Raw genomic sequence first — 12,329 nt, 5'->3', positions numbered from 1 at the left:
CAGAACGGAGAGATGGGACTTTACCTCTCAGTGAAAACACCTGGAAACACCTGCAGGACGTTTTCACATGGGGATGACCCCTGAACAAAACGTGATTAAACACCAGCCTCGTTAAATGATGCTTTTCAAATGAGCAGCTCGTGTTTATAGAATGAAACATCCAGTGAAGTGTTATCATAACGTTATCGGCTCAGATCGGAATCTTTCCCCTCTGCGTAATTCCCAGCCTCCTCTTTCTCCCCGTGTAACTCCACAGTCGTCCAACCCTTTTCCCCCCTCCAGTCTGATTCTCAGACTTTTTCTTTTTTGTGTTTTTTTTTCATGAAGCTCAAACACAGGTCGCCGCTGCAATTTCGGAATCTGCGCTTGTATATGGCGGACGAGACTTTCCACCGGAGGAGGAACCGCAGCACGAACCCCCGGTGCTTCGGCAGGAACCCCCGGTGCTCGGCCGGAACCGAGCCGCTGAGCACGGCCCGAGTAAAGAAAACCTTAAAACCCACGGCTCCATTACGCCATTACTCTTTTCTTAAAATGTAACGCAGCGTGTCGAGGAGGAGGAGGAGCAGGGAAAAAAAAAAAAAACGTCGTGGTGGGAATTTTTTTTTTTGACATTTGGAATTTCTCATAACTAATTCACAATTTTTTTTTTTCCTCCGGAGGAAGCAGTTGAGCAGTCGCCTCTGGTTCGCGGGAGGCAAGCCTTCTGGAGCGGGGAGGCTGTTTTCGCATGAGCTGCATCGTCTCTGGAGGTAATGTCAACCCGTTTCACTCTGTTGTTTTTTCTCATTTGGAAAAAAAATCCTAAATTTGAGGAAATTTCCGGATGTTCAAGTTTTTCTGTTCGTTATCAACCGGGGGAGCTGGCGGCGGTGTCTGCCCCCCAAAAACCAGGTGCAGGGGCTGCGAAGCCAATCCCGAAATGTGCCCTAATCTTCGGGATGAATTTCCCCCTTAATGAAGTTTCCGTGTAAACTGCTGACTAGTCGGGTGGGCAGCTAGTTAGTTTTAGCTAATCGCTAACTAGCCGGAAACCACCGGGCATGTATCCGTAGATCTGTGGCGACCACGGTTGATAGTGTGGCAACATGAAGGACGATGAGGGGAGGAACAATCTGAAACACAAAAACCTCCTGCAGCCATGTTTTGTGAAATTTTTTTTCCTGCAAATTTGAGCCTCGCCGGAGTTGCTTCTCTCCCCCGAAAGTCACGCACCGTAGGCGGCCACTCTGGGTCGCATCGGACGCTTCGGTGCTCAGTGTTTACGGGCAAGTAAAAACACCAGAGTGTCGTTCTGTCTAAAATCCATTTCGACTTTTATTTTTTATTTTTGGGAATATACAGGATTGTGAATCTGGGTGTCGTTGGCGCCACCTGTAGGCAGTCATTTGGAGAAATGGGAAAAAAATTGTAATGAGACTAGTTTTTGAGGTTTGTTTATTGAATTGCATGTCAGATTATTCTTACATTTCTTAAATAACATTGCATTTAAATGCACCATGTGTATGCAGTGCTGATTAATGCTAAACATGACCATTTCAAGCTGCATTCAAAGCACTGTGTAAATTGATTCTGATCCTTTCTGCATAATTAATATTCTGGTTTTGAATTATTTTGCGATTTAAACATTTTTTTTATTTTTAAAATCTTGTCGTGTAGTTACACTGGACAGAGATTCAAACTGTTCACCCTGTCCTCACAATCATGAACTGTAATTTAGCTGTTTCTCTTTGTTTGCATTTCTCTGATGTCTGTGTGTGTGTGTGTGTGTGTGTGTGTGTGCTATGATTTATGCACAGATGTAATTTACTGCCTGGTAAACATGGAACAGTTTGGACTTTTTACTTGTAGAGATTGGAAATCTGTAAGCGGAAAATAACTGTCCAAAGTGAACTGAACAGCAGTGGAAGAAGAAAGACCCAAGTCAGCATAATTTGAGGGCAGGAAAAACAATTACAACCAGTGCCTCTACTGTTTATATTAATCCTGCAGACGCCAAACAGTTTCCCATCTTGCATGGCTTGCTTTTATTTTAATGTAAGGGAAACTGTGAAGGCCATTTTTTGCTGTGGGTAATTTTAATGCTGACCTTCAAATATGTATAAATTTAAAGAGCTGGTGGAAATTGTGTCTGCTTATGCAAAATGTGAGTGTAAATTCTGACCTTTGCTTGCAAAGTCTAATCAAAATGCAGGAGGTTCAGTTAAAGTACAAACTGGAAGATAGGCAACCAGTGTCATGAGTTTAATATGGCTGGATCAGTCAAAGTGATGGGAATGTTTACATGCAGAATGCCTGAAGGACTATGCAATAAGTTCTAAAGCTCTCAAGGATCATGCTATACTGTTAGAATGAGAACCCCTGATTTGGTTAATAGGAACTGCATTCTGGGAGTGCTCTCATTTTAAGTAAGGTAAGAGGAATGCTGGTTTGTTGCTACATGAACAAAAGCTTTGTTTCACTGAGGATATTTGGAGCGAATAGTTTGGATAGAGAGGTGAAACTTGTCCCTCCAGGCTCCCATAAGCACAAGATGGTGCGGGATCATATCACAGTCCGTGGTTTACTGTGGTTGAAACACAGTTGCTGCTCTAATTAAACAACCAAGTACAGGGGTTTTGTTTTTGAAGACTGTTTGAATAAAACTTCCTGTCTTTGATGTCATTTCAATTCCCTTCTTTGTACAATTGCACATTTCTGATTTGTGCATCCTCTTGGACAGAGTGAACATTTTATGTTCCTTTATTTTCTTAATGGAATGTTGAAAATGGCTTCACTTAAATGAGTCTCTGGGGAACGGCTTTTCAGGGTTGGGTCTGCTGCATTAAAAAAAAATCTGTGCATTCTGCACATATTTTGCCTGCCTCTTCCTTTGTAAAAATGAACCTTATTGGTTTCATGAATAATGCATAGGGATGTTCAATTGCTGCAGCAATGAAAATTAGGCCTGTTTACGTGCAGTGGTTATGTACACAGAAGCTTCTTTTTTTCCTTGACCATTTTCTGAAGGTAGAGCAGAGTCTGAATAGCTTTTCTGAAAATACAAATTTTCAGCAAAGCAAATCTCATTTCTTTGAGTGAAAAGGGGAGGGGTGAAACTCCCGCAGGTTTAATGAATCCATAAATCACAATAGTGCCAGGTTTGCTGCGCCTGTGTCAGTGTGCAGTGTAATTTTGATTTTCATCAAAAATTTAATCTTCCAGCCTACAAGGGTTTAGAAGCAGGCCGGATGCCGCCCTGAATTTCTAATTTTAGGGGCCTGATCTTTCAGGATTTATTTTTTTATAATTCAAGTCTGCTTTTCAATATCTCATGTTATTAAATTTTAATTCGTGGCATTAACATATAGATTGAAAAGGTTTTTATGGCGTTTTTTGAGTGTATGCTGATGGAATTTTACTAGACGACACAGTTTCTTTTTCCAGAGCATCTTGGGTGTGTGTGTGTGTGTGTGTGTGTGTGTGTGGGGATGTGAGTGTAAGTGAGTGAGGGGGGGTTTATCCATTTCTCTGCATTATTGCTTTTTGAAATCGTTGGTCATACACCATCTTGGAAGACGTTTATTACAGAGGACAGGAAAATGTGCTTTTGATTAAAGAAACGGAAAAGCAGGCAAAACATTTAGTGTGAAACAGGTTTTTGGTCAACCCTTGCTCCCAGTCACTGACTCCGCTCTGGATAATATAAACATGCAGTGAAAGCAGTGATTGAAGTGACCCCCTTCATCCCCCATTTTTAGCTGATTCCTATTTTTAATCCCTCCAGAGTGGAAACATTTTCCTGAGCCTTAAACAAATTTGTATTTTATATTTGGAATCTCTATTCCAGTCTGCTTAACATGCAGAGCACAGTGATTTTTGGCAAAGTAAGATAGAATTCAAAGTAAGAAAATCCCCTCGAAGTTAGAAGCACACAATTTTTTCTTTTGCTTTAACCAAGCACAATGATTGATTTGCTTCATTATTGTGCAGATACAGTACTGCCCAAATATAGGCCAATTATTTTAAGTACCTCGACTAAGAACTGAATTCTTAACAGAGGTATGTCCTAGAGATATTTTCCTTGTATGCCTAACCTCCTTATTCTGTAGCCCTTAGTGCAACGATATAATATTGTTAATATGCATGCATTGACATTTCAAAACACAGCTGGGCCACATCACAAAAACTGCTTTGGCATAAATCACAATGCAACATATGCCTGCTTACTTTAATGCCTGTTACTATCTATAGATCTTTGATATGCAAATAACAGTTGATTATTTAATTTAAGTATATTTCCTGCTCTGTGTTAGTGTTTGTCTCCTCCTCTGGCCTTTTGTTTTAGTTGTTTTAGGTTGTGCTTTATATGTGAGGAACATCAAGGACATGTGCACCTGGTTTAGATTTCTGTTCTGTCATGCTGCTGCAGGTTACAGTATATCAGAAGACTCCGACTATGAAAGAACAGGAGGCCAGATGGCTAATTTTGCATTTTGACTTTAATTAGAGGAAAGAAAAAACAACAGGCATTTCATATAATCAGGTTATGCATTCAAAATGTTGCACAGGAAATCTTACACGGATGACAAATGTGTTAATCTAATTCTGACATGCAAGTGTCGCCCATTATTTGATTTGATTACATTTAAAGTTAACATGTTTTTGACTTTGTGTTCAGCAGGAAATTAGATGCATTTGTTTTCCCCCCACGCTACGTATACTCCAATCAATCAGGAGCCAGTCAATATAAGCAAATATCCCAAACTCTCATGAAATGGTGGAAGCATAGAATTGTCACTCGATCATTGATCTCACTGCTCAAACTCCTACGTCCAGCTGTCGCAGGCATCTCATGGTCCCCCCCAGCTCCACATGGGCTCAACATGGCCCTGTTGACCACTGTGGTAGTGTGTCCATGTGGGACGAGGAACAAGCTGCTGGTGCTTAGTGAGCTCTGGGGTCCTTTATTAGGATGTTATGAGCAAATGGTGCTAATATCCTGTTCCTGTGTTTTACTGTTGCATCTGGCTGATGTAGGCTCATTTCTTGTATACGTTAGATACAATTGCAAAAGCCATGTCCAGTGATTTGCAACCTCTGGGTCAGGTCCCTCCTCAAGTGTCACCAGATAAGCCTGAGGTCAGTAGATGATTAATGGGAAAGAAAAAAAGAAAAAAACAAAGTTCGGTTGCACAAATCTGTTTGAGTTTTTTTTTTTTTTTACTTTTCTCTAATCTTTCCCTTTCTTCTGTGAAATAATTACCTCTGCAGCTCAAAGAATTATTAAATTGAAACCATGTGAGGAGTTTAGTTGGTTAAACATGGCAAGGGGCCCTAACACAGGTCTGATCTTCACAATAGATTTTTTATTTTTTTTGTTGTAGAATCCTGTCCTGTTAAACAACTAAATAACTCTCAAGTGGAGTAAAGCCAAACAAATTGTATACTTTTAAAAGTAAAGTGAAGTAGAAGTGTAATCAAAAGTAAACTGCAAACATTTTAAAACTTTTTTTTTATTTACTTGAGCACATCTACTTACCATATTACCAAAGAGGTTATGATTTTTTCTGGGCTTGTTTGTTAGCAGGATAACGCAAACACTACTCAACTGATTTCCATAAAATTTTGTGGAGGAGTGGAGCATGACCCCATTAAATCTTGGTGTGGATCCAGATTTTGGGGAGGGGGGGGGGGGTGTAGTTTTTCTTTTCCACTTTATTTTACATTGCAAGATGTTTTTCAACATTTTACTTGAATTCTTAGAGAATAATTCATGAAGCTTGATGAAAAAAAAAATCAGGCATGTTTAGGGGACTGATATTTATGAGTGTGTGCAATTTGGTGCAGATCCAAATAAAAATCTGGATCTAGTGAATTTGAATGTGGTTTCATAAAGAGATTGGCGGAGGTATGCGCACTACTAAGTGCCACTCTGGTAATGATAATGAGATGTAATCAATCATTTTAAAAAAGGAGATTCACTGCAGAGGAATGAAGTTTGCTTCATAAGCTGTTGCTTACGTCTTTATTCTTCTTCTGTTGGAAAACAGAGGAACAGGTTATTAGCACCATTGAATGTCATAAAATGTTAAGAAAAAAAAACCAGTTGCTGATTGGTATCATATGATCTGATCCTAATAGTGATGTTAAGTTTGATTTGTGATATAACCATTCTTCAAAAGCTTGGAAAGACTCATTTAAATGGTTTTAATCCCGTTATAAGTGACAGGATCAATGAATTTCCCTCAGTATTAATAATTTATAACCAAATGATAAATGCATCAAAGCTAAGACTCACTTTATTTGTGCTGACCTCATTCATTTGTAGAATTTGAGCTGACAGAAGGCTTTTACTCAATCACACACAACAGAGCTCTGATGACACATTGCTTTTTGTATGTGTGAGGGATTACACTTGTCACGGTAGAAAATTTTCATACCAGTGTAAGTTCTGCCAGAACACTGCCAAATGCCGGTGATGTTGACCTTGAAATTGCTTCCCTAAGGCCACAATTTAAAAAAATAAAAAAATAGCTGAGACAGAGAAGCCATGCTTTTACTGTATTTTTCGCGACTCACTATTAAATTTAGCCTGAAACATACATTGCACGCAGCATTTTCAAGAGGATGAAGAAGATTGTGAAAAACACATACTGTCGCTAAGCCGGTAGATACTGTAGGTCAAGTCAAAAAGAAAAAATCCACTTTCCCATGTATGTTGAGCAGAGAGATTGCCGAGAGAACTACTGACATGTGGAGGAAGTTGTATATATTCACTGCAATAATCTAGTTTATCTCTTTCTTCATTAGCCATTAAATAAAAATAATTCCTCTCACTTGCAGGTGATTTATTTTTTGTAGCTATCACTTTATTTCCATAGTGAAGAATGAGTGTTCACAGTGTAGTATTATAGACTGTGCACCACTGGTGATGCTGCCCACTGCTACAAGCCTTGTAAGGAGCAATGTCAAGAGACATTTCTAGTGATACACACACCAGCAAAGCTTAGTTTCAGGTTTGTTCAATATTTACAATTTAAGCACTGTGTACTTAAAGAAACAAAACATCTGGAAGGATTTTCTTGCCTTAACTCTTCTATTCATCCTGCTTCTCTGCAGCAAAATTTGAGGAGTCATTTAACAGGGGACTTAAAAAAGGGAATGCCAACAATTCAAACAGTTCACATGTTTGAGGTGACTGTTCAGTCCTAAAACCAAAATGTAGAACTGACTATTTAATTTATGATTCCACTGAGATGTACAATTTGGCACTGCAGCGTAGACGATAAATGGGAGACTTTGCTGACCCAAAAGATTGCTGTGTGAATTCTTGCAGCCAAATGAGGTTAAAAATCTGGTTCATACATTCTCTTATTATAGCAATGTTCCTTTAGTGTGACAACACAAATGTCACAATTTCAAGTCGTTCCTCTGATTCCATACTTTAGATAAAAATAATCAGGCATCCATAATTTTTAACAGTACAGTCCACCTTAAGTATTTGGACAGTTTGTTTTTCATTTTCTGTTCTTTTGCAAATAGAATTTGATAATAATGATAATAGTGTTTTAGTGCAGATCTTTAATTATCAATGGTTTATGGCAGTGCAGAAAGAACTGTGTGGGAGATGTAGCTCTAGAGATTAAATATCTGTGGTTTCATGTTGTAGTTCTAAACATCTGATTAAAACACTGAACCTGGGTTTTAAGTCAGTTGGTATCAATGAGCAGCAGCCGCCGCATTGGTGAAGTCACTGGGAGACATTTACTCATCGTCAACAGTATTTTCTTAAACAGCGTTAAAACTCCTTGACACCATTGATAACCTGTGAATGTAAACCATGCTTGTTCTATAATTTCTGGATAGTGTAGATGAACAGGTGCAAATGAATGTTTTGCACCTTACACCACTCGTGAAACCAGACACCGTCCATGAATAAATAAATGTTTACTTTTTGAAATAAACGACTCAATGTTTAAATTGAAATACTCCTTGTCGCTACGGAAAATGGAAACTGACCATAGTGGAAAAGCTGAAATGAAAAAACTCGAATTTAAAACTTAAATGTCAGTGTTTGCCATTATAATGGATGTTTGCCTGGATGATTTGTCCCCTGAGGAGTCTGGCTAGCTCTGATGATCCTGTGACCTTTCCAGGAGGCCAACAAGTCAAATTCCTTCCCTGTCCAACAATGGTGCTCGTGACAAGATATACAACTGGACTAAATTCTGATGAAATATGCTGAGCATTGCTGTGGCAAACATAATTCAATTGAACATGAAATCTACCTTTTAAATCTGTAAAAAAACTGCGAAAGCTTGTTCCGAACAAAGGGATAAAGGGTATCAGGAAAATCAACAAAACACTTGCACAGCCCTACTCAAGACCCATTAAGTGTTGCATATGTTCTATGAATTAGTTGGCATGCTTATCATTTCATTTTTCTACCACTGAACGTGAGCTATTTAAACTGAACACCAAAAATGTTTTGTCTCGACATTATCCACTTCATGTCCCTGTTTACTGAGACATGGTGGTTGTGTGTCGCGTCCAAAGAAAGGTGTATCGGGGCTATGAAAAGGCTTCTTGTTGCTGTATTGGTTTGCTATTAATAGAAGACCAATTTTGCCTCTTTCCATAATATCAGTCATTCTGGCATAACTCTGTTGTGCTTGGTTGCATTTTGAGCACAGTCTCTTGACAAGGCCTTTTATAGCCCTGTGCTGAAGTGGCAAGTTGTGTAATTTGGATATTTCTGAAATTAGAGTATTTGTGTGCCACAAAGCTGTGGAATTTATTCCATCAAAGGTCACTTTTATGAACCTTGAAGCTAACTGCTAACAGCACAGAATTGTGTCCGGTTTTTTTCTGTCCTGAAAATTACAGTGTCAGGTGTCCCCTGTCCATTTTAAGCTCACACATCCCTCTACTTGATTTAGAAAAACAGGTGTTTGTCTCAGTTTGGAGTTAAGTTTGTACTTAACTCTCAGATGCAGATTATTGATTATTCTTTCCAGTTTGCTCTTTGGTACTTAACTCAAATTAAAGCTTGTATATAGACAACCTTATTTGCTCTGATACTGGTTATGTTGTTGTTTTTTAAGACAAAACATTAGTTGTTTACCTGGTAGAGCTGATATTGTTAAATTACCATAAAGTAAAAAAAAATAATTTCATCTGTCTTTTGTTCCTAACGCAGAAGCACAGGCTCAGAGGAGGAAGAGTCATGAGTGCACAAGAGGCACCCAATCCTGGGAAGGAGCCGGCGGACAGTGGGAGCGCAGCCACAGATGGCCCATCACCAACCTTAGCCTCCGCCACCAAGACTACGAGTCCAGCACCCGTCACAGTTAAGAAAGAGCCTGGGACCTCCGAGACGAGCAACGGGAAAGTTGGCGATGCCAACCCTGCTGAGATCTGTGTTGTTATTGGAGGAAATGATGGAGGAGCAAGTGGAGGCGGATCCCGTAGAGCTCCTACCGAGGGTATGTTTGCCCTTGGTACTCCTCCTCCAACGAAGAGCACAGACTCATGCATAGGTGTGTGAATATATGTATGTTGACTGCAGCCGTGCCTGGTCTCCCTTGACCCTGGCCTTGCTTCCTGATCATCAAAACAGGCTGCACAGCATTTTAAAATGACATTTGAAAAAAGATCAGCAGCAGCATCTCCTTTTACAAACAATATCCTGCCCCCTATGAAAATAGTTGACAGCTTGTTGCTGCTGTTGATTTTTTTTTAATGTAATTTTCCAATCCTGTGAGCACAAATTAAATGTCCTTAATCTCTTTTATGGAGAGGTGGCAGCTAAAATCTTCCAGGTATCTAAAAACCTGAGGAATGAAACCAAGATTAAGTGCATGGATAGTGACTGCATCATTGGGGCTAAATGAGAAAATGTTTCTTATAGCTGGTGGCTGGAAGCATTATGTTTTCAGATTTTCTGTCTGTTGTCTGTCCTATTCTTTGATATCTCAAGAATGCCTCGGGGGAGTCTCTTCAAATTTCGTACAAACATTCAGTTTGACCCAAGGATGATAAGAATTTGGTGTTCAAGGGTCATCGTGACCTCACAAACCCCTTTTTTTTGCCTTGGGAATGCAATATAGGTACACCTTGAGAAAACCCTTTCAAATTTGGTACAAATGTTCACGTAGAGTCACAGATTAACTGATTAGATTAGGGTGGTCAAAGGTCGTGGTCGTCTCACAAAACCTGGTTTTTGGCCTCTTGAACGTGATATATCAAGTTTACCTTTAGGGAATTTCCTCCCGATTTTGACCGCATGTTGCCTGGGCTCAAAGATGAACTGATTAGATGTCAGTGGTTAAAGGCCACAATGATTAAAAGTCAAAGGTCATGTTGACCTCATAAAGTGTGGAGGGGAAAAAAAAAATGTGTGTAAACTGAAACTGCACTGGTTAGTGGAGGTATACAGCCTCAGGGCGGTAATTCAAATACTTGAGTTTTAATTTGATTAAATTGGTAAGAAGTTTAGCCCACCATGGTAATGATTATTGTTAATATTACAACACTGACTAAGCAAACTAAGCATACACTGTGTGTATGTGAATGTTCAAATACATATACTATTTGCAAATTCGGTTGCCACTATCTTGCCAAAGCTAATGCAGTCCAACAGTCCTGCTGTGAGTCATACCTCCAAGAAACTTGTGATGTTTTTAATATTCAGTGTATCTTCATTAATATGAACAATATAATGAAATGTTAGGAGCTCATTCTACTTCAGAGTAATTTAACAGCTTCTGAAATGATCATAAAGTTGATTTAAAATCGCTCTAAAACTAAACATTATTACTTAAACTGCATTAAATGTAGCTTTGTATACCTAATTAACTGGTATCTTGAGTATAGATATTGTAACTTAAGTATTTATTCCAGATTTTATAGTTTCCAGGCATCAGAGTTAATGTTAACGTTGAGGATGGATTTTAATTCAGAAAACATGGATATTGGGTGCAGTATGATACTTAAGGCAAAGAACATTAACTAACTGTTGATAATATTTTGTTATTCCTTAGAGAATTGACTTGGACAGTAGATACTCTCATGAGGATTACTAAAAAAAATGAGACAGAACTAGATCTTAAGTTTGATAATAGTTGAATATGCTGTATGTACAGGTATATCCTCCTGATAATACTGTCGCCTTGTTTTTATGACACTGTTTTGAATTCTCTTGCAGGTTCATATGTATGTGGGGTATGCGGGAAGAAGTACAAGTATTATAACTGCTTCCAGACACACGTCAGGGCACACAGAGGTAAGATACCATATATTTTATGTATTTTGTAATAATAACTGTCTCGCTCTGTTTATTCTCTAGACATTTTTGTGGTAATATCAATCACTTCCTGTTTTTGAGTCATTCGTGTTCTGTTTTCACCAGATATTTTATCTTATCTATTTCAATTGTTATGTTAATCCAAGCGATTTTTCTCATTTTTTCCTTCTATAGAATCAGAGGCTATGATCACAGATACTTTACCCCAGACACCCAACAGTGAGTACACTTTTCCAACACAATCGAGTTCATCACCATGGTAGCACAAGCTGTTTATTTCATACTTGGGTCATTTAACAGACATTATGTCATTTTGCCAGTTTTTATTGAGGAGATTGAAAGAGTACACCACAATTTAACTAACTTAGCAGCAATAACATGCAACCTCATTTTCCCATTGTAATTCTCATCATTGTAGTCCCCATCAACATAGCTGACATCTCTTTGGCAACATCCAACTTTACATCAAACTCTGGCACAGTAATGTCTTATGTAGACATGTATTGAAAAAAAAGATTTCACCCTTATTTGGTCATGATTTTTATTTGGATGACCCAATTTCAATTCTTACAGTCTTCGCATCTGCACCTTGTTCTGTACATCTGCATTTGATATTAAATGTTGACAGCAAATATAAATGTCTTCATGGCGGAAATTGAGTTATTACAATATGCACACAAATCTCATATTAAGATAAAAGTAATGTAGATATGTGGCCGTTTGAACAAGTAATTATTTGGCCCATCAGGAAGTTTTCATCCCTGTGGTTCCCTTGGTAAAAAGGTTGTCGGGTTTAATTGGTTTTTGGATAATTGTAGAAAATAATTTGTGTGGTGAACAAAATTTCATGGTCCTTTCAAAAAATGATCTTTACAAATGAACACTACTTCTTTGATTTTTAAATCCTACATACATCAGAGAAGTAAAAGACCAATATGAACAACCTACACCATGGCTGCAATACTTCGTTCACCATCTTTACATCTCAAACTTGAAATCCAATTTGGCAGCTTACCTGTTCCTCAAAAATAATGCAACTTAG

General features: G+C 38.5%; 1 protein-coding gene across 10 annotated transcripts in view; it reads left to right on the top strand.

The window, feature by feature from the left end:
• The first annotated feature begins 295 nt into the window (after nt 1–295).
• znf618 (zinc finger protein 618) overlaps nt 296–12,329 on the top strand; it is a 31,781-nt gene continuing 19,747 nt past the window's right edge. For 5 of the 10 annotated variants that reach the window (XM_069513585.1, XM_069513584.1, XM_020082443.2 and 2 more), the window contains exons 1-4: nt 312–752; nt 9,182–9,521; nt 11,189–11,266; nt 11,462–11,506. In XM_069513585.1, the coding sequence (XP_069369686.1) occupies nt 9,209–9,521; nt 11,189–11,266; nt 11,462–11,506 (436 nt within the window). In that variant the 5' untranslated portion in view covers nt 312–752; nt 9,182–9,208. Of the gene's footprint in view, nt 753–9,181; nt 9,522–11,188; nt 11,267–11,461; nt 11,507–12,329 lie in introns of all 10 variants that reach the window. The other 5 variants (XM_069513582.1, XM_020082437.2, XM_069513583.1 and 2 more) reach the window with 5 other exon arrangements.

This window comes from Paralichthys olivaceus, chromosome 18 (assembly GCF_024713975.1).
Source record: "Paralichthys olivaceus isolate ysfri-2021 chromosome 18, ASM2471397v2, whole genome shotgun sequence".
In the NCBI taxonomy this organism is placed as follows: domain Eukaryota; kingdom Metazoa; phylum Chordata; class Actinopteri; order Pleuronectiformes; family Paralichthyidae; genus Paralichthys; species Paralichthys olivaceus.
The sequence above is the reverse complement of the archived record's forward strand: the minus strand, read 5'-3'. Positions and strand labels throughout refer to the sequence as shown.